This window comes from Squalius cephalus (genome assembly GCF_949319135.1).
Source record: "Squalius cephalus genome assembly, chromosome: 8".
Lineage (NCBI taxonomy): Eukaryota > Metazoa > Chordata > Actinopteri > Cypriniformes > Leuciscidae > Squalius > Squalius cephalus.
In genome coordinates, this window is record NC_137129.1 from 33,340,050 (window position 1) to 33,363,230 (window position 23,181).

A 23,181-nucleotide genomic window follows, 5' to 3' on the forward strand; every position below is an offset into this window, starting at 1 on the left:
ATGTGTGTGGGCCACTCCCAGATGTTTATAGAGCCTAGGGCTGTCACAGAGACAGGTGGGATATTTCAGGACACATTTAAGTGATTGTCAGGATTTGATTCAATGGATTCCAAAGAAAACAGCTTAAAGCCCCTTTAATCTAAATGTAAACTAGGAAAATGACACTGTGTTTTTATAGTAAGGTGCCATCAGCAACTGAAAATCATGTGATGTATGTAGTGTTTTGTACCCACTCTGTGATACACAAATACATCCGGTACAACTATTGTGTTCAGAAATGAATCAGTCAGAGGCCTTTTGAAGGTCTCTTTTGTCACGTAAGCCTCATGCTGTCTTCACATGCCCTGGATTTACAATATTTAAAATCTCTGTCTGTTTCGTACTTCTTTCCCATCCTTTGAACAAACACCGTCTAGGCTTGTTTGGAAAAATCCCTACTTAAATTATTCATTCTGCAGCAACCAGTATCTGCCTCTCGCATGTGACGGTGGACTAAAAATTCACCGTGTCGTACCACTTAATAAGATTTCAGCATAATTAAGGTGACCAATTAAACTCGAATAAGTTTCAGGCTACCTGTGTTGTTTTACTCACTCTCAGGAGACATCCTCTCTGCCAGCATATTTCTCTCCTGTGGAAAAATATTACATTACTTTTTCATTTGCTTGCTTGGGCTTTAATTAACTACATTTAGAAAGGCTCATGTGTTGTGGATTGGTGTGAGCGTGGGTTTGGAGTCATGGAGTTAACTCTGTCTCGCAGAGCACGTCTCCAGAGACTTCCTTTACCTCTTCACAAACCGCCAACCAGAGCACGGCACGAAGAAGTCACAACTGGTTTAATTAGGACAGTAATTAATTACATTATGTGGTTAAATATTCTGGTGTGAGAAGAACGTAGATGTTTCAGCCACTACTTTTGCACCCTCTGCATGAGCTTCGAAATCTGATGCTGAAAATCCATTTGTTAAATGTTGATTGATTTCAGCCGAATCAAAGCTGCGGAATCAGAAGAGACTGAAGTAATACTGGTATTCTTTTGAAAACACAAACACCTCAGGCACTCGCTCCCCCCAAAACAATGAAAAAGATACGTGGAATTGCATATTTCTTCAGATTTTGGTAAACATAGCCTTCCAGGGTCCATTTTATTCTCTGAAAGCTTTTGAATAAAATAAAATAAAATGCATCACTTAGTCCATCTGGACCTCAATATGGCACATAATGCAGTACATATGATTATTGGCGTCTCAGGGGCACAAGCTTAGCACATGCCCAACTTCTGGTTCAACTCTTGTGTGACGCATATGAAACCAGCAGAATACGGACGCTATGCAATTATGATGCAGAGCTACGCAATGCTACAAAATGTATGACATTCATGCAACACTTCAATACATCCTGAAGTCTTTCAAATCTCCCCAGCAACAGCACTAAATGTGTCATTGTGGATTCCAGTAATTTCAAAGGCTGTGACCTCTGAATATAAGTGGGCAAATGTTAAAAACGTTATATTAATAGCTGTTGAAGTGTTCCTAAAGGAAGGCAGGCCACTTAGATCGCTGGACTCTTCAATTATCTATTTGTGATACGAGTGAGAAATTGGGACAAATGCATCTAAACTTCTACTCCTAAAACAATAGAGTTAAAATAAAAAAAAATGTCTCCTGTCTCTTTTAAATAGGTCATTTTTAAGGGGGAAAAAATGAAAATTGATTTAGATATTTTTGACCAATAGACTTGATCTATATGTTTCCAGAAATGTGATGTGTTTGGTTTGGTTGCTGAGAGGATGCAGAGCAGGCTGTTCCATTTCTCTATGTACAGAATGTAATCGCTAACAGAAGGTACTTCATTAGCACATACAGATTTACATCTGAGGTCATTTAGAGCAGAAATTGATTTAGTGGTGTGTTTAATGTACTGTATATTGTGTTGCAATTTAATCTAAACCTTCCCACTTGCAATGCATTTGATGCATGCAGCAAATCTAGTTTCAAGTGTTCAATGTGATTGATTTTTTTTGCCGAATCAAAGCTGCAGCATCAGAAGAAACTGAAGCCTGTTTGTACTGGGATTCTTTTGAAAACACAAACACCTTGGGCACTCATTCTCCTTCCATAAAAGAATGAAAAAGAAATGCAGAGTTTCATATTTCCCCAGTTTTAAGCAAATGCATTTAAATTACTACTACTGCTACTAATATTAATAATAATACATATTTACTATTTATGGCAATGTTATAGGTCAGGATAGTATTTATCAAGATATTAAATATGGTTATTATTAGTAGTATTATTACATATTCTTATAAATCATTTAAAACGCATAAATTAAATTGTAAGTATACATTGATGATTTTATTTGTTTTAAATGATTTATAAGAATATGTAATAATACTACTAATAATAATATTTACTATGTATGGCAATGTTATAGGTCAGGATAGTATTTATCAAGATATTAAATATGGTTATTATTAGTAGTATTATTACATATTCTTATAAATCATTTAAAACAAATAAAATCATCAATGTATAATTACAATTTAATTTATGTATGTTTTCCATTTTTCATATGCATGTCAAGATCGGACTCTCCCTTCGTCTTGCCCTCAGTAAAATATAATAAAAGATATATACCTGCTCCAATTTTAGTGCATCAAATTTATCAAGATGATTCCAATACGAAGTTGAAGGAAATGTAGAAATGTAGTCCTGTGGAAAATGTAACCTGACCCATTTAAGTGCTTCACTGTTGCAAGTTACTGTACAACTGTAAGCTCTTTCAGCTTTTACAAGCTGGTCTTCATTTAAATATAGAGCGGAGGTGAGCCTTTATGCTCGGTTAATGCTTCTCTGCAGTCGTGACATTTTTGTGCTCATCAGGTTTGCGGCTCCTCTGTCTGGTTATTATTTGAAAGACTCAGTGTAATAGCCTGGCTTTATCCTTTGGTCACACAGTATGAACACTTGTTTTGCATGTTTGAGGCGGTTGTATTCTAATGAGCCTGTTGGAATATGTGCTGATTGCCTTGAATTTTGACAGAGATGCTAAAAATTCCTCAGCTACAGGTATGCATTATGACTATACTAACAGTCAAAGTGTAATTATGACACACACACACAAAAAAAAAAAGGAAAAAAAGCCAGATTGCCAAGGTAATGCCTAGGGGGAAATTATTCATACGGGGAAAGTACTGTGGAGTTAATTGAGACTTTATTTGCATAAGAAGTGTTTGTATCATGGAAAAGCTGTTCTAGATGAAGAAAAACTTATCAGTGAGTTCAACCGCAAGTTGTTAGTCATTTAGTTGATCATTATTTCAGGCGTCTATACTCTAAAAACAAAACAAAAATGCTGGGTTAAAACAAGCCAAAATGTGTAGTTTTTAAACACACTGTTGGGTAAATAATAGTCAGAAGACATGCTGTGTTAATCTCATCTGACAAGTTGGGGTGCTCATTTAGCCTAACCCAGCTTGGGTTACAAATTTTGCACAGATGGTAGCTTATTTAGAGACTAATTCTGGGTTGATTTTACATCGTAAAATGGTTATTTTAATATTCATAGAAATCTATAAAGAAATTGGTTACCAATAAACTCGAATTGGAAATTTTGGCTGGCATAAAATTCTGGAATCATGAATAGATGACGCATTCAATTTAAATAAAATTGTCAGATTTCTATTTCAACATCATGTCATTTATTAAAATCCATAAATAATAATTTGTATAAGGCTTTAAGGAGCTGAGCCAGTACAGCTGTGGAAATATAACTATGGACAAAATATATTATAGATCTGCAAAGATGTGATTAAATACAATTCAGTGTATGAAATCCTAAGCTAATATTCATATTTACAAAGGGATGTCAATGGAAAAAAATACATTAAAAATAACAACAAAGTTTTCCTTGTGTAATGTCAGACATTGGAGATCACCTCCATATAGTGGTGCAGGTATGACATCACTTCGTAGGTCAAAACGCGGAAACAAGTATTTTAGCACTTCCGGTTCCATCGTCCCGAAATCAATGAGTTTTTTAAATGGGAATTTTGGTTAAATGGAACACAAGCTCAAGACACTTTCCAGTTTTATTCTATGACATAAAATACATCTGTAGTACCCCACTCGTGATTTTATTAAGCTGTTACGTGTCTAAAAAAGACGGTTGCTATCAAGTGGCGAAATGGGACAACATTGGGACAACAGTCAGGAACATTAAAAATTGTCGGAAGCTTAGTAATGGTGTGGTTGAATTCATGGGCCCATGGTGTAGTTCGTTTATAGCCTATCTTTAGTTTTTTTATTTCTGGTGACTGCATTAGGCTTCAATATCATAAACTTTTGTTGATCACAGAACTTGTTTTTTTTGCGATTATCCAAAAGCCTATGCAAAAATCCCATTGGGTTTTTGTTGAGGGAACCAGGGTCATACCTCCACCACTGGGTGCAGTGACAGCTTTGTTGATTATAATGGGTGCCATCTTGTATAGTCATATCTCTTCAATTGCTCTGACACGGTGGATGTTTGTTTGTGCAAACCTAGTGTAAGGTATGCCAGTAAGAGTAGAGGCTGTGGTCTTTAGCGTCCTTTTTAGCGCGTCCGCCTCCCACGCCGGAGGGTTCGAATTCCGCTTGGAGCGGGTCAAGTAGGACCGATTACACTAGCAACCCTAGCAAATGAAATTAGTGCAAACTAAAGAGATGTTAAGCAACAAATAGATATTCTATATTTTGGTGCAAATAAAGCTGGCGTTTTAAACTAACTAGTTTTTAGGTGTACAGACACAAACCCCTCGTTCTCGCTGAGCACTTCACACTAACATTTCTGTATATAAACTTCTCTTAAGGCATGAATGTTTTTAATATGCTATAAGCTTTTGCCCACCCAGATCATGCTGTTTATATGCATCAGTGCAATTAAAATATGTGTTGTTTTAGCAAATGCAGGATACACAAAACATATGCCCACAAATAATTCTTTAAAGATTTACAGAGGTCATGCTCAGCTTGCCTCAAAAAATAGACAATTATAAAGGCAGCACACTTCTCATTTAATGGCCAGTGTCACCAGCAGGCACAAAACAGGTGTCATGCCACATTCATGATATATTTGATCATGATTATGATGCATTAGCAAGTGTCAGACTAAACGTTGCTATTTTTCACTATCAGAAATACGGCTTTATGTCAGGGTCATAAATCTCCTCGATTGTACAGTGGAATGGTCACCTTCCGGGGTATATAAAAAAAGACAGTGAGGTGAGCTGAAGCCGAACAGACTGTTTCGAATCCTAAAACAGCCAAGGACACTAATGTCAGCTGAAACACAGGCTTATGAATAGCAATGAATCCTTTACGTCATGCTGTGTGGGTATTAAGAATAACTGTATTGATCTGAATGAGTAAGAAGCGGAGAGTAAATGGAGGGAAGGGAAAAATACCTGATGAATGAGAAATGCTGAAATCTAGAACTACAAACAGAGATTTAAGCTGGGAAGGGAACACTGTAAAGAAAATGATTGCTATTTACTTAAAAAAAATATGGCAACAATATTACGCATTATATTTTTGAGTAGTTAAGGCTTGATTTATTGCATGGAATCTACCTGAATAAATCATGTAAAATCCCTTAAATTATTAGTTTATGACACAATGAATTTAATATTTTTTTGTGAAATATGCTTTTTTATTTTAAGTTGACGCTCAAAAGTGTGTGAATTAGAGTGAATGGAAATAGCCTGTTTATATTTGACTGAGTTTTATTGTATAATTAAAAGACTGTATGCTGCTCTGCACAGAAAGAAACTTGTTACTGCACTAGCATTATAACAAAGTTATTGCTCAATGAATAAAGCAACATGCTTCAGAGGATCAATACATGCAGTTATTCGCAACCTAACCATAATCCCCACTCTTCTGCACAATGGTAATGATCAAAACTTCAAGAAACTTTCAAATGTCAAACATAACTGAACATTAAACATTAACAGATGTTTCACTTTACTCAAAAACACTTAAAATAACACTTAATTTCAATATTTACTCTCCATTTCCAGCCATGTGTTTTTTCTCTTAATTTGATCAGCTTAATTGGTTCCTCAATTCAAGCCTCAAAACTGCTTCCTTAAAACAATTAGGAGCATGTATCTCTTGGTTTTATTAGTGAAATGTTCAATTTTTTTCCAATCCTGCTCCTGCCGATCGACTGTCCTGCACAGTTCATCTCCAACCCTAATCAAACACACCTGTCTTTAATTTTCAAGTGAACCCGAAGACCTTAATTGATTGCTACAGGTGTGTTTGATTAGGGTTGGAGATGAACTGTGCAGGACAGTCGATCAGCAGGAGCAGGATTGGGCACCCCTGCCCTAGACCTTTTAGAAGTACCCCTCTTTATGCAAAATATTATGTTGGAAAGTTTTACTATGTCCCAAATTTTCTTATTCTTACAGGAGAGTGGCTCCGTCTACTTGCAGTTCTTGTGCTCCACTAGCCTGCAGCTGGATGTCATTTTTGAAGTCCTGGAGGAGTTTGATTGGACGGCGTTCTCTGTGGTCACCACACGCCACCACGGCTATGAGGATTTTCTGGCCATGGTAGAAGGCATGATAGATGGCTCCTTCATCGGTTGGGAGAGAAAGAGTGTGGTGATGCTCAACCTGACCGATGACCCGGGAGGGGCTCGTACCCGCAGGCTGCTGAAGGAGAATGAAGCACAGGTCAGGAGTGGGAATGGAAAAAATGCTTCCCCTTTGAATCCTTTCGTAATTTAACACATTATATTATCAGCATAAAACTTGTAGTGAATGTAAAATTTAAACTAACCTGAATTTCAGAATGCCTTAGTATTTGGTTTGTCTCTCTTCTGCTTTAATGACAGCAGCACTCAAGCAGCTGCTTGAACTCAACAAGTTTGTGTAAAACCTGATGATCATGTTCTCCAGCGTGATCAAAGAGCATCTTGAGCTTCAATGGAAGCAAGAACATCTGACTGCCTGTACAAAGAAGACACATGATCAATGCTACAATTTTTTTTTACATGTGATTAGTGATATAGAATTAGTGCAGGGTAGTTAGTTTTTTTTTTTCTTCCTATATCATTATTATGGAAGCTTGTTTCTGCCATGGAATAAAACTATTTTAAAGATAATTGGAATGTTTTATCTCACAATTCTGACTTTTATTTCTTAATTGCGAGTTTATATCTTGAAATTCTCTCTTTATAACTTTTTATAATAAACGCAACTTTATAACATGCAATTCTGACTATAACTCGCAATTGCAAGTTTATATCTCGCAATTCTGACATTATAACCCGCAATTCAGACTTTATAATTCGCAATTGCGAGTTTATATCACGCAATTCTGAGAGAGAGAGAAAAAAAATCAGAATTGTAAGATAAAAAGTCTCTATTACTCTATTTTCATTTTTATCCAGTGGCAGAAACAAGCTTCCATACACTATTTAGTATTTATGTATTTTTAAATTTTATTAAAAACAGTTGAAATCGTTAATTTCCAGATTTTATTTATTTATTTTCATTTCATTTTCTTGTATATCAATTTACTATTTTTTTTTTTTTTCATTCTAAAATTGAAGGTTCATAGTCCAGATTATTTATGTGATCTGACTTTTTGTCCCACTTTTTTTTTTATTAGTTATCATTTATTAAGTAATGTTACATATTTATAAATTCTAAAATGATTTATTCCAGGGTTAAAGCACAGATCAAAAAATTAATAAATAATAATAATAATAATAATAATTCGTTACATTTATATAGCGCTTTTTCTGAGACCTCAAAGCACTTTACATAGATGGGGGGAATCTCCTCAACCACCACCAATGTGCAGCATCCACTTGGATGATGCGACGGCAGCCATATTGCGCCAGAACGCCCACCACACACCAGCTTACTGGTGGAGAGGAGACAGTGATGAAGCCAATCAGTATATGGGGATGATTAGGAGGCCATGATGGACAGGGGCCAAGGGGCAAATTTGGCCAGGATGCCGGGGTTACACCCCTACTCTTTTTCGAAGGACATCCTGGGATTTTTAATGACCACAGAGAGTCAGGACCTCGGTTTAACGTCTCATCCGAAGGACGGTGCTCTTTTGGCAGTATAGTGTCCCCGTCACTACACTGGGGCATTAGGACCCACACAGACCACAGGGTGAGCACCCCCTGCTGGCCTCACTAACACCTCTTCCAGCAGCAACCTGGTTTTTCTCACGAGGTCTCCCATCCAGGTACTAACCAGGCTCAGCCCTGCTTAGCTTCAGTGGGCAACCAGTCTTGGGCTACAGGGTGATATGGCTGCTGGCAAAATAAATATATAATTATATTAAATAAATAAATGATTATGACAGCTCACATTAAATATCCCAAATCTTGGTATTTTCAACGGGTTCACGATCAGCGTTTTTGTTTAATCTGTTCATTTTTCTGTTCATTTATCTTCATGTAAATCATGTAAACCTTTTTTGAACTGCACTGCAGCTCTTTTTCTCAATTGCGACTGTACAGTTCATACTCTTCCAGGGTTTCTTTTCCTTTCATTGAACTAGCGTTCCCACTCCACCGCTCTACCAGCTCCCTGTTCATTTTTTCCCATTTTAATTCAAAGTGGCTTCACTGGCAGCACAATTAACAATTGTATTACAAAATCAGTCTTGGTTAATTATAGAAGTATGAATATGACAAAGAAAAGAGAGAAGCCAGCTCTAATGCCCCAGAGCAATTATTCTACAGAAATTCAAAATAAGAAAAATATGGTAAAGCTCCTCATGCATTCTGTAAGTCGCTTCCTCCATATTTCCAACTTGATTTCTCGATTAACCTTCCCTCTCATCGCTCATGTATTCGTTCCACTCTTTCTTTTTCTTCTCTCTTTCTCTGACTCTACTGCATACTTTGGCCTTTACGTGAAGGCTCCAAAAGAGAAGGAGGTCATGTGACCTACGAAAGGGGAGATGGCATCAGTAATGTTAGAGAGCAGCGTGACATTAAATGACAGTTTCCATCTGACCCAAAGGTGGCCAACTCAATTCCCCACAGGACTGGTCACGCCAGCAGACATCCTCTACGTTCAACAACTTGACTGATTAATTCTCCACAGTGTCCAAGTACCCAGACTTTCAGCCCCTAATCAGTGACTGATACAGGAGCACATTCAAAGTGCCTGTCACATTTCCCGCATGGAAAAGAATGAGGAAAAAATTGGGGTCAGCTTGATGCTATGCTATTTTTTTTTTTTTTTTTCTCCTCAAAATGATTAAACATCAGTTCGGTTTTTGTAAGGGCTCAACAGACACACATTACATCAAAGTGCAGATTTTATCAGCAAGCTTTGTTATAAATGTAAAAACTCTGCCTCCAGTGATTCGCTTTAAAGCATAAGCTTACTCGCTATATTTTATTTTAATAAGCTTGACAAGAAAGAGCAGCATGATGATAAATTGTAAACTGCTCCATTGTCAAAGCTGCTATAAGACTTAATAATCCATTCCCTCTTCACATGTGTGTTTAACCCTCAGAGACCCAGTGTAGCAGAATTGCAAAGTTTGTATAAAGCAATGAAATAATGCATAACCATCTCAATTGAAATTGATTTCAAAACTTCCACTTAGTGCATCAAAAAAATACAGTGGTGACATTTTTTTCTCGTTCTTTGCTTAGGGGGTAAAAAGAAGTTTGAAATGCGTGACCAGTGCTGAATCGTTAATTAAAATATCTTCATTTGTGTTTTGAAGGTGAACGAAAGTCTTACGGGTTTAGAACGACACGAGGGCAAGTAAAGGACGATTTTAAGTTTTGGGTGAACTAACCCTTTAATCATAAAATAAACAACAACAAATAAAAACCCAGTATGTGCAAAATAAAACCAGTTGGTATGCTTTGCTTATTACTGTGACAAGACAACTTCATTAAAGGAATATTTCACCCAAAAAATAGTGACTTCTATTTGAAAAATCTGAGCGCTGTAGGTCAATAGAACGCAAGTGAACGTGTGAAATCACTTTGAGAGTCCAAAAGGTACATTTAGGCTATGTTCAGACTCACTCCAAATCGAGTTTTTGTGCATATCTGATTGGAATCCGATCACATTTAGCAAGTGTGAATGGCAAAAAAATCGCAAGAAAAGCAATGAAACGTGGTTTGAAATCCTATTTAAATCGCATTTTCTGGAAATCTGTTTCAGTCTGAACGCTCTATTCGGATTTCACATGGTTTATGCCACTTTCTCACACCATGTAAACATGGCCAACGTTGTTATAGGAAACATTCTGAAAGTCACTGCAGAAACAAGGTTGTGTTTATGCAAAGTGCCAGTCTGGCAGAAATGTACAATATCTGAAATCACTGGAGACATGCTGAATTTTGCTCATTTTTGCTGCCTCAGAAGATGTAGTAGTTCAGCATGGTGGATATACTTTTTCATGTTGTAAATAAGACAACATCTGTATTGCAAGTCGCTGTTACGGTTGTGTTTTTTTTTTTGTTTTTTTTTGTTGGCTTATACCTACCATCGCAACGTCATTGCCATAGAAACTAATGCAGTCATTCCAGAAAAGAAAAGAGCAGCAAGGGACACACAAATTGGATCTGAAGAGTTGCGATGCACAATGTAGATGATCAGATTCCAATCGGATACACCAATAATCGTATTTGGACTGACAATGTGAACGTAGCCTAAGACGGTGTCACATTATGGCAGTGGTTTTCAACTCTGGTCCTGGGGACCCACCGCACTGCACATTTTGAATGTCCTTATTTAACACACCTGACAGATCATCAGCTTGTTTGGAGAGAGCTTCATGAACTGAGTGTGTCAGGCAAGAAAGACAAACAAAATTTGCAGAGTGGTGGGTCATAGGACCAGGATTGAAAACCACTGCATTATGGTTTTTACAACCATGATCTTAATTTAAAAATTAAAACAGAATTGTGATTTATACCTTACGGAATTGTACAAGTCTGTCAACAGCCTCTGTTGGACTGATCTTAGTCTCCTTCCCTGAAGCGTTTCCTCACCACCAGACTGTTTTTCCAGGGCGTCTTGGACAATCAGATTAAACATGCTCGAGGTCCGAGGCTATTGCCCCCCCACCCCCCACCCCCCGGCACGTTGTTAGCCCTGGTTTGCACTGGCCCGACAGTGGAAAAGCGGGTAATACAGGTGACAACTTAAGGCTAGTAAAATAATGGAAGGGAATAATTACATGGACAAATTAGTCATGAAGAAAAACATATGAATACATAGCTGTTTTGGCTTATCAACATCTATTCTAAAGCTGTTGCTGGCCCTTATTGATTGATTTTGCACTGCTCTCTCTGTCTCTTTATGAGAGTGAAGAGTATCAGTAGACTGCCTTCAATTCATGGAAGATGTCCTCTTCCACATTGGTGTCTGTCAAAGACTTGAAGGGCTGCAGTTCTTGCTACCCGAATTTGCTTTTCACTGAAAAGTAATTTTAACAATAGCATGAATATAGACATTTCGAGGTTTTTCATATTTAAGTAAAACCTAATTGACCTAATTGACCGCAAACAGCAAAGCTTTGAAACCTGGAAACAAGCCCTGTGGACTTTCTAATTTCAGCTTATGCTTTAAGCATGGTTGCTTTAATTAGCACATTTCTAAGCAGGAGCACATTAACTTACCTACATTGCTTAGCAATTGTACATTCCAAGATTTTCTCAGTTTCACACGTCTTCACACCTTGATATTGAAACCTTGGTCAAGATAAACGCAAATTATAACGTCGCTAATGATAAATGAAGTCCAGTGGGCCGTTGCAGTCAGAAGCTCCGTATGTCATCTCACAAATGTTACATTAAAGTGAAATTGCAGTTAATTTGCATTTACTTGAATGTAAACAAATTATTGATCTCATGTGAAAAGTGGAAATAAACTGTTCTTTCCATATGCAGCCAGAAAATAAAAAGTTCAACAAAACGCCTCTTGCTGGATTGGATGATAATTTTTCTGGACTGCCTTAGTTTTGGAGAAGGGTGTAACCGCACATGTAAATTCCTGATTATCCAAGGCTGAGCACGTGGGGGTGCACATAAAAAACTGAATTACTGAATGGTGCTCACTATTATTTGTGGAATGTATTGTATTGCACGGCTATAATAAAGTATGAGACATAAAATGCATTTTATTGCCAAAATTTGCCAGCACAAATGACTTGAAAACATCTAAATTAAGCAGTTAAAAAATATATTATATCTGTTGAAATTATATCTGTACTCTCATGGTCGTCCGCCAAAGAGGAAATAATTTGCAAGGACCAGAAATAAGATCCACTCATCACCAGTGTCAATTATGTAAACTCACTGTAATTACACTAACCCTGACCACAGATTTACACTGCAAGTGTTGATATCATTTAAATCAACACCAGAATCAACACTTTTTTAACTCTGGTAAATTAACACCATAAAACAACTCTAAACAACACTGCATATTTTGCTGGTGAGAAGCATCTGATTATACTATAGCAATATGGATATGATTGCACAAGCTCTGCAATTTGGCTCTCCTGATAAGTCATGTCACGTCATGTCATGTAAAAAAATAATGAAAGTTTCACTTTCAATTAAAATTAATACTTCATTTTCCACTAAAGTGGCTCTTCAGTGTTTTCATGTTTTTACTCACGGATGTCCGACCTCGACAAACTGAACAGAGGAAATAAACCATAGAAGGACCATGTCAAAGGCGGCTGAGCCTCAGAGCACACCTTCCTATTACATCATCGCCACGGACAAATGAAAGTACGAAGGTGTTTACCAGCCGAAGCAAACTTTTCCAGAAAGTTCGCTGTGGCAAGCTGTTTCGGACTCTCGATACGAACTCCAAACGTACTTCATTTTGTCCTGATTTTGTTCGAAATGATGTCGCATCAATCCGTTCTTCGATTTCACAAGTTCTAAATTATACCCTGATGCAAATTTATCTATATGTTTTCTTTTTAATGGCTTCCTAGAACAGTGCTTGACATTAATGCTTTTTTTGAAGGGTCAAGTAAAAGTAGCCTGATTAAAATGTCACTAAAACATCACTAGCCACCAAAAATGTGGGTGTAAAAAGGATTAAGATTTTATTACATTCAGTGTAAATGGCGATAGATAATGGACAATGAATTGACATTAAAGGGGTGGTTGATTATGATTTCACTTTTCTAACTTTAGTTAGTGTGTAATGTTGCTGTTTGAGCATTAACAACATCTGCAAAGTTGCAACGCTTAAAGTTTAAAGCAAAGGAAGATATTTGCTGTTAAAGAGATTGTTTTTTAAGGACTAACGGCTGGTAGGGACTACATGACATTCCTCCCGAGTTAGTGACATCACTAACCCTAAAATTGACATAAACCCCGCCCCCGGGAACACGCAGTCCATGTTGAGAAGAGGAAGAGTTGTTGTAGTAGAGCACATTTGATAGTCTGCTCAAGATGTCACATCCGTCTTTTCACATGCAATAACACAAATGCAATAGCATGTCACTGCGTAGACATCTTATAACAGTTCCCAGACAAGCGGTTTCTAGATTATCATCATGACTAACTCATCAACTAACCATTCAGAAACGTCCTGTTGCATTCTACGTTGTCACTTCTTGAGTCTCCCCTATCATTGTCCGACTCCAGTTTAACCATTTAACATTTACATTTTTTTGTTTTTATATTTATAACATCTTGACCCACTGCTCTGCACATTTTGTATGCCCTTATTTAATAGCTAATAGTACATGAGTTTCGATTTAGACACAATATTGATTTTTTTTGTTTTCGTCAACCAAAGCCAAAGCAGAACTGTTGTGTGTGTCCAAACAACACACTGCAGTGATTTGTTTTTGAATGAATCGGGTGGGTCTGTGATTCAATGACAGACAGTCACTTGTTCATAAAGACAGACAGTCACTTGTTTTATTCTTGAATGAATCAGCCGTTTGAATGAATCCATTGAATGAACCACCTACTGGTGGTTTAGTTCATTTTTATGTTTAAACGTATCTTTTAATTATTATTTTTTTTTCAATATTTTATATTTGGATATTTAGAAAATGTAATTTAAAACATTAATCTCATAACATTATTTATTCAGTTTAAATGCATCCATGCCACCTCTAAGCTTTATTAAACAGTCTGTGTACATACATCTAAATACCACTTTAATTGCAGCTTTCCTCTGCAGTGAAAATATGGATTTTGTTCTTACTGATTTCATTTAATTGGTATCAGCCCTTCAGTGTCTTATTATTATAACTGAATATATTGATAAAATGTAGGAATTTGACACACAAGATGATGCGTATTTAAAATATTAAGAAAAAATGTTATTTATAAAGGTACAAAATTCCCTGGAAATCAAGGGGACTAATATCACAAAACAAATCTGCTGATTTAAGCAAGTAAGCACCGATAGAACACTGATGAGAATATTGTTTCAGAATTACAATTACACCATTCTTTTCAGGATATTTTTTTTTTTAACCTAGACAAGCACATAACAAGGCTTAATGTCGACCCCTGTCTACAGAAATACTGAAAGGTGAAAAAACACCATCACATCATGAATGTCAATGCTTGGGGCTCTTAGGTTAAAATGGGCAGAATGAAGGGAACCAGTGCCACGTGACAGAATTGTCATCAACTGCAAGTTTATTTTAACTGCCCAATTTTTTTATATATACGAAAAATACCACAAAAAGCAGAAAATAAGACCAACAGCCATTAAAAAAAAAAAAAACATTTAGGGGTGTAGTCCAATAGCCAGGGCCTAGTCTTGCCCCTGCTGTCTATTGATTCCACACTACTACTTTCGCTACAATTGTTATACTGTTTGAGTTTTTGGAGGATTGCAGGTCACCAGTCAACAACCCTCAAGAGTAGTTTTATCTCCCTGTGAGAAGCCTGTGGCTACATGTCAACAAGTGGGATAAGCAATACATCTCCAGCAAGAAAAACAAGACCTGTATCAAAGTAATTTTAAGATGTCTGACATCTCTGACCTTTTTTTGAAATGTGTGTGCAAAAAGCCCTCGTACATCACTTCCCGGGTTTGAGTTTTATAAAAAACACCTTTGGTCGTGCTAAAGATATTGACGAACATGTGCTAGCGCATGGATAACAAGCTGACCGGATCACTCTGTTCCGATAGGACATTTTCTGAAATCAGTGAAGTATCATGAGCAAGCAGAAAGAGCTTATTGAGCTTGATGACCCAAAAATGAAAATTTTGTCATCACTTACTCACCTTCAAGTTGTTTCCAAACCTTTATGAGTTTCTGTTGAACACAAAAGAAGATATTTTAAAGAATGTTGGTAATCAACATTTGACGTAAGCTATTGACTTCCATAGTCAATGGCTACCATCAACTGTCTGAACACAAAATATCTACTTTTGTGTTCAGCAGAAGAAAGAAACTCTTACAGGTTTGGAACAACATGAGGGTGAGTAAGTGAACTTTCTCTTTAAGTAAATGCATTTTGATTTTATGCAGACTTTAAAAGGACAAAGTGGTCCATTTGAATACTTATTCTATTCTCGCTCTACCACTCTTTACAGGTGCGACTCCTGTATTGCTCACAGGAAGAGGCAGGACACATATTTAAGGCTGCATGGGCATCAGGGCAGGCTACTCCCTCACACATGTGGTTTGCGGTGGGCCCGGGTCTGGCAGGACTTGGTCTTGAGGGTCTACCCAAGGCTGTGTTTGCTGTGAGGCCACAGGGATGGAGGGACGAGCCACGACGGCGAATCGCAAAGGGTGTGTCGGTACTGACGCACGGTGCTATGGCTTTGCGTAGGGAGTATCCTGGGGCTCGAGGGACGAGCTTCGCTGGGAACTGCATGATGGATGGAAATCAAACCCAGAGGGTGCCAGATAGGATCAGGTAAGAAAATCTACTTGATTGCTGATAGGTTCACGGCTTTGTTTGATGTACATCCATGTCTCGTACAAAAAAACAAGAAGAAAGAAAAACAGTATACCATTCAAAAGTTTTGGGTCAGTACATTATTTTTTTTATGTTTTTGAAAAAAGTCTCTTATGCTCACCTAGGGTGTATTTATTTGTGACAAAATTCAGTAAAACTGAATATCAAAACGTAATATTGTGAAATTATTGCAATTTAAAAGAATGGTTTTCTATTTTAATATTGTTTAAAATATAATTTATTCCTATGATGGCAAAGCTGAATTTTCAGCAGCCAGTCATATTATCCTTCAGAAATCATTCTATTATGCAGATTTGGTTTTAAAGAAACATTTCTTATTATTATGAATGTTGAAAACAGTTATGCTGCTTAATTTATTTGTGAAAACCACGGATTCTTTAATGAACTGAAATTTGAAAATAGATAAGTCTTACTATCACTTTTGATCAATGTAATATGTTCTTGCTGAATAAAAGCATTAATTTATTTTAATATTTATTAAAATAAATAAATAAATGTTACTGTTTATTTGAAAAGGGACAATGTACACTAATCAACATTCAGAACAAATGTAAGCGTACCCGAGTTAGCCACAGGCTAGTTTTCATCGACTGTTCCCAAACTTTTTAACTGAATCTTTTAAAGATCTCATAAAATAACTTTGGAGGCATTTTCTCATTCTGATATGAATTTCATTGGTTGACAATCTGTAAAGTGCAGGGTGAGAGTTTTGTAGAGAAAGACTGTAAATAAATGCAAATATACACTAAAAGCAGATTATGTCACTTTTAAGAGTACACTAGCATATCAATGGCATGCAAGCTAAAACTTGACAAAACATGTGTGAGGTCTTTAGATAATAATGAACAAGTCTTTTATTTTTTAACCATGATCTGCACATGAGCTGCATTTAAAAGAATAAAAGAATACTGACCATAATGCATTCCAGACCGTTCCATTTAAAATTGTTAAAGCTTTCATTTGATAAATATCTATTACATTTTGGATGTAATATATCTCCCCACAGTCTCCTAACACAAACTGAAACTCTTTATTTCAAGCTGTGCATAACTGGTGTTAATTATGTATGAACACTACATTGACTTTGCACTGTTAGAGGAAATGGCCCTAAACCGGGTACATCATGAGCGGCAAAGCAAAACAAAAAAGAATCTAACGAGTTCCTGTTTCATCTCTTGCCGTGCAAAATTCAAAGACTAGTGCGATTGTGATGACTGAATCAAAACCCTGTGTTGTCTGTTACCTGGGTCTCTTTTCACCCATAACCCCAGTGAGGCCACATGTGTTCAGTCACACACACAAGCCCTTAACCTGAATTTGATTTGTGTTTGACAGGCCATACTGCAGGGATTTGCTGCTTGTCAGTCATGCTTCTCACAAATCACTCCAAAAAAAAAAAGAAAAAAAAAAATTCTGGCCTCAAACAGCACCGTTGACTTGTCTTTTATGGTGGAGGGAGCTCTCTTGGAAATGTTTGTGTCACTCAGGCATGAACTGCGGGAATCATAAATCTTTTAAGCACCTTCAAAAGTCAATCACTTAAACATGCCATCAATTTAGGTTAGCTGACCTGGCCAGTTCATTTCCATTTTGAGCCTTCTCTCAAGCCCACTTTATCAATCATCAGATTTTGTTTAATGTGACATCTGCATATTAGGTGTAACCAAGTTGTCCATGTTTTAAAGTTAATATTTTAAGCCTGAAAAGGGATTTGCATCTCTACCTCAAAGTATTGCAACATCTATTCCTTTAGGGGAGCCAGTGGACAATCTGTACACTTTAGAATTCGCAGCTATTTTTTACTCAAGGTTTTCCCATTGATCTCTTTTCATTAGCGCTGAGCACGGAATCACATCTATAGATCTTTTGCAAGTGTTTTTATACAGCCCCCCCCCCCCATAATTTCTTTTTCATTTAATTATTTTCTTCCTTATTTTGAAATCATTGCAACCTGCATTTGAATGAACTCTTATTCGATCTTCATGTGGGTTTAAGCAGTGGAGTCACTGCGTACATTTTTTGTTCTCTAATTAATTTTCTAAAAACGAATGTATGAGTATCCAAAGCACACCGTGTCTTATTTCAGTTCTAAAATAAAACAAGTAAAAATAGAAGTTCTACTTTGCATATTGCCTATTTTTAGGACCATTAAGATTGTGACACTGCAACATTATTTTCATGACAAATAAGCATATTTTCCTTCCACATTTCATTACGGCAATATATCAGGATATTTTACTTTCAAGTTTATTTGTTACTCTCATTATTTTCAAACGTGATTCTCATTAGTTTCGACTCACCATTTAAATAATATACCATTATTTGTTTCATTATATGGTAATGAGCAAGACTCTTTTTTTTTTTTGCAGCACATTGCAATAATGAGAATAAAAATGTCGTCACAATCAGGGCCGTAGCTATTGAATTCTGGGCCCCCATAAAAAAAAAACATTGATGTGGGCCCCCAATGTCCTCCACTCATGTCATGTACCATAACGGTAGGCCAATAATATATGGGCATGGAGGCTCACATCTGGTGCCATGCACCTAATAAGGATTTCTTACAAAATAACAAAACATACAAATAAATAAATGCAAATACAGGTTTTTGCTTTTACTTATTTTATATAAATTTATTTACATTTTACATTTTACATTTATTCATTTAGCTGACGCTTTTATCCAAAGCGACTTACAATTGCTATATATATGTCAGAGGTCGCACGACTCTGGAGCAACTAGGGGTTAAGTGTCTTGCTCAGTGACACATTGGTGTCTCACAGTGGATTCGAACCCGGGTCTCTCACACCAAAGGCATGTGTCTTATCCATTGCGCCACACCACCCCTAACTAAGGGGCGGCAGTGGCTCAGTGGTTCATGTAGATTGTCTACAAACCGGAAGGTTGGTGGTTCTATCCCCGGTTCCACCTGACCAAGTGTCGAGGTGTCCTTGAGCAAGACACCTAACCCCAGCTGCTCCCGACGAGCTGGATCGCCTTGCATGGCTGACACCGCCGTCGGTGTATGTATGAATGAGTGAGTGAGTTTATATACAAAGTTGATTATAAATATTATATCAAAACAGTGGCATTTAGTGATTAATAACTACTTATTGTTTAAAGTCATCAAGCAATTATGCAAGACAAAATAATAAAATAACAACAAAAGGCAAGAAATCAATAAAATGATCAAATAAACTTTTTTTTTTTAAGTAGGCATACCAGCAATATAACAGGCCTTTAAAATGTCGGTAACAAGGTTCATTAGTTAACATTAGTTAATGTATTAACTACCAACGAGAAATACATTTATTATAGTGCTTATTAATCTTTGGTAATGTTAGTTAAGAAATATACAGCTGTTCATTGTTTGTTCATGTTAGTTCACAGTGCATTAATGTTAACAAATACAACCTTTGATTTTAATAATGTATTAGTAAATGTTGAAATTAATATTAACTAGGAATAATAAATGCTGTAGAAGTATTGTTCATTCTTAGTTCATGTTATCTAATGAACCTTATTGTACAGTGTTACCAAATTGTCTTTCCAGGCAGTCTCATGTCTAACAGCTGAGATAAATATTCAGAAATTAAAAAGAATGCAGTCAAATGTAATAAAACCACTTAAGTTTCTCATTGTCTTCATTTTGGATGAAGATAATGTACTGCTATTTGATTAAATAAAGCTAAAGAAAATGTATCCATCAAGAGCAGTGAGTTGTATTCGCGTTTTCTTGACAGTATTATCTTAAACATTTCTCATCAGCAGCCGGCAGGTCTGTGTTCAATGTGAAACGCATATCCATTTTTCTGTGTGTTACAAACCAACAAACTACATAATAGCGCAATAGACTGAAACTAATCACACGCCGGTATACAGTAGCCTAATGAAATGTACCGGCAGGAGGGCGCAGGCAGCAGCTCTTATTATACCTATTCCCGCAAAATGATCAGGGCACGGCATGATCGGCATCCCATCACATTGACATCCCTACACTGACTGCACTAACCTGTCTTGTTAAAGAACGTTTTGATAGGCTGATTAAGCAGTTCTCCTGGCCTTCCTCTCCTTTTCATGATGTTACTAGTACCCAGATTTCCCCCCGCTGACAGTTTCAGTCAGTCTCACTTACAATGAAATTTTACTACTAACTTCAACCGTTCTCGGAGCTGCCTAAACTGTGATTGGTTCTGTTTACTAGCTAGGGTGGGACTTGCGATTTTATTGGGTCCCTCCGCTGTTTGTCGCTGACTGAGCTGAAATAATAAATAACCATCGGACTAAACCATTTTTAGGAAGGGGAGTGAGAGGAGATATTTGGAAAATGTTAGTTTTCATTGAACTCTCAGGCATACAATATACTATAATGATTCATAAGAGTAGGGCAATATATAGCATAACTACTGGATTTAGTGGGGCCACTATAATTGTTACCACCTTTCACCCCACTAGCGAAGGCCCTGGTCACAATGCAAAGACAATGTTCCCTTGGACACCATTAGCTTTAATTGTATGGACAAACACGGTATTAAAAATATCACCTTTTTGTGGTAAGGAAATACTGGTTTAGAACGACATTAGGGTAATTGATGACAGACTTTTTTAACAAATAGGCTGCATTTTCTTTAAGCAAAATATCATTTCTATTTCTTTTGATTTTTCAAGTGAAATATGACCATATTTCATGACAGGTATGGTGATATTCATGTAGTCTCTTTGAGGTTTATGATCATATTATTGACCAACCTTTCTGACCTATGAAGCACCCATGTTTGATTTTTGAGCTTGTGGTCATTTTAGTGAAGTTAAATTAATTAGAATAATAGTGGTCAGTTGGATAATATAGAATCTAGTATTAATATGATTAATCTAAAGTCCACTTTTGAGTTGACGAAATAATGAAATCGCTTTGATTCTTTGACCTCACTATATTCCAGCATGATCTGTTGTCCAATCAGCGGCCCAAGTTCGCAGATTTACAGGCACGGTTACTGAATTTATATTGAGATTTTGTCTCTGACCATCGCACGTACGGCCATCTACTCTGGGAACAGTATATTCCAGTTACTCAAGTTTAAATATGGTGGCAGATGTGCCGCGAGCTGTTCCTAAATCAGTCATTAGAGGCTGGTGCAGGAGACAAGAGCGCTGGCATTACTATGAGTAAGCATATTGCAACAGACCTGTTGCCCCCTACTGCTAACTTTTTGTTACTGCCTAAGCTAATAGAGTGTGATGAATGCTCACCTGCACTCCTGCCCACTGTTTCACCCTCTTTTTGGGTTGTTTTTTTCTCTTCTCATTCTTGCTCTGTCATTCTTTTCCCCTCTTTTTCACGTCCTCCCACTCTTTCATGCCCATGCGTTTCTCAGTCCCTGCACTCTTTCATAATAACTCTCCTCTCTCATCATGTCAACATTACTTCCCCCCACTCTAATTCCATCTCTTTATCTCATACTCTTCGCTCTTTCTCGCACTCATTCTTTCCTGTCCCCCTCCTTTTCTCCCACCCTTTTGTTGGCCCCCACTGTCTTATCCCTTCATTTTTCCTCTCCGCTCTCGTCTTGCCCCTGCGGGCGGCTATAAAGAGGCATACATGCAGTGTCGTTTTGCATGTAAATAGGATAATTGGTTATGGTGCGCTGAGTGGGGGAAATATCACAGACTGTCACCAATGGAACTGATCTCTCAGCCACACGGCTTCACCCACACACACTCAAACTCAATCTTATTCTCACTCATTCATTCACTCAAGGTCTGCTCCATCCCTCATTCGCTCACTCTTACACCCACTTCCTCTTATTAACTCATGCTGTCTGTGCAGGATGTCGCTGCAGTATTGACGTCTTCAGCCAACTTTGCCAACTTCCCCTCTCTCTCTCTCTCTCTCTCTCTCTCTCTCTCTCTCTCTCTCTCTCTCTCTCTATATATATATATATATACAGTATATATATATATCTCTGTCTCTGGTTGTGTCTCAAAACTTTGTGAGCTGCTTATCTAGACATTTTTTTAGACATCACAGGCATATAGGAACATTTCTACTTTTGTTGCATTTTTGTGCATTATTGATATGTGTGAATTTTTCCTGCATAGGCTTAATTTTTGGGCATCATACAGTACTAGGTGCATTCAACATTTTTACAGACATTTTTTTGGCCATCCTGACTGCATTATGGGTGGGTTTTAACAGTCATATGTAGAACATGTTTGAGCATCATTAGATTCATTTGAAGGATCATACTGTAGATGCGTTTGAAGGATTCTACAGCTACTGCAAGGCACATTTTTGGGCATCATAGGCACATTAAAACATTCCTAAACAGCATTTTTAGACATTAGGTACATGCAAATGTTTTCAAACATTCTACATTGACAATTGTTGAGCATCATAGGTATGTTTGAAGGGTCCGATCTTGTCCATTTCAACGAGCAGGATTTTTGGGCAGCGTATGTGTGTCAAACGTTCATAGACAGCAGTTTTGGGCGTCATTAAAACATTCCTGCCTAGATAAACCTATAGGCCTTTTTTGGGCATCATGCACATTTGAACTCTACCTCGACTGTTTTTGGGGTTTTTTTTTGGACATTATGCCCTTGCATCCTGGAAAACCTTGAAAACCTGGAAAATTGATGGTAAATTTTCCAGTCCTGGAAAACACATGGGAAATTAGAGAAAATGTAAAATGTTCTGGAAAATCTTGTTGTCATGGAATTTCTTTTAACAAAAGAGTAGATTTCTTGCCCAAAACAATTAATTTTAGTTGCAGAAAGTGCTATGTTCAGGGATGCTGAGTTTTGACATGTAGGAGAAGTATTTTGAATGATGATGTTTAGTCATGTGTTGCCACTTGCAGCCATTAGCTAATGTTATTAACTGCTCAAATATATGCAGCAAATGTCGACTGGTAAGCACCTAATTCGGTAACTTTTCTAACTAAAGCAGCCACAGTCTTTTTTATTTAGATCATGGGATCATGGGTGGGAATCAAAACTTCCTAAACAGAGTTTTTAAGAATTAGGCATGTGAAAGTGTTCCATCATGGGTTCTTTCAAACATTCTTACATAGACCTTTTTGGGCATTTAGATCTACACTGTTAAAAATTGTGTAATTACGTTATATTCCAGGTTAATAATTGCATTAATTTCACAGTAATTCCATAGTAGGACTTCCCTTGCATTTAACTGCACTCTCGG

The 23,181-nt window shown here is 37.1% G+C and overlaps 2 protein-coding genes across 4 annotated transcripts in view; one reads left to right on the forward strand and one right to left on the reverse strand.

Moving 5' to 3' along the window:
• The window catches only part of LOC307163494 (formyl peptide receptor 2-like), a 322,109-nt gene extending 304,107 nt beyond the window's left edge, over nucleotides 1-18,002 (reverse strand). For both annotated transcript variants that reach the window (XM_079879542.1, XM_079879541.1), the window contains exon 1: nucleotides 17,988-18,002. The gene's annotated coding sequence lies outside the window, so the exon portion shown is untranslated. The remainder of the gene's footprint in view (nucleotides 1-17,987) is intronic.
• grin2da (glutamate receptor, ionotropic, N-methyl D-aspartate 2D, a) overlaps nucleotides 1-23,181 on the forward strand; it is a 74,477-nt gene that overhangs the window by 26,718 nt on the left and 24,578 nt on the right. For both annotated transcript variants that reach the window (XM_079879525.1, XM_079879526.1), the window contains 2 exons: nucleotides 6,460-6,726; nucleotides 15,589-15,917. In XM_079879525.1, coding sequence (XP_079735651.1) covers nucleotides 6,460-6,726; nucleotides 15,589-15,917 — 596 coding nt within the window. The remainder of the gene's footprint in view (nucleotides 1-6,459; nucleotides 6,727-15,588; nucleotides 15,918-23,181) is intronic.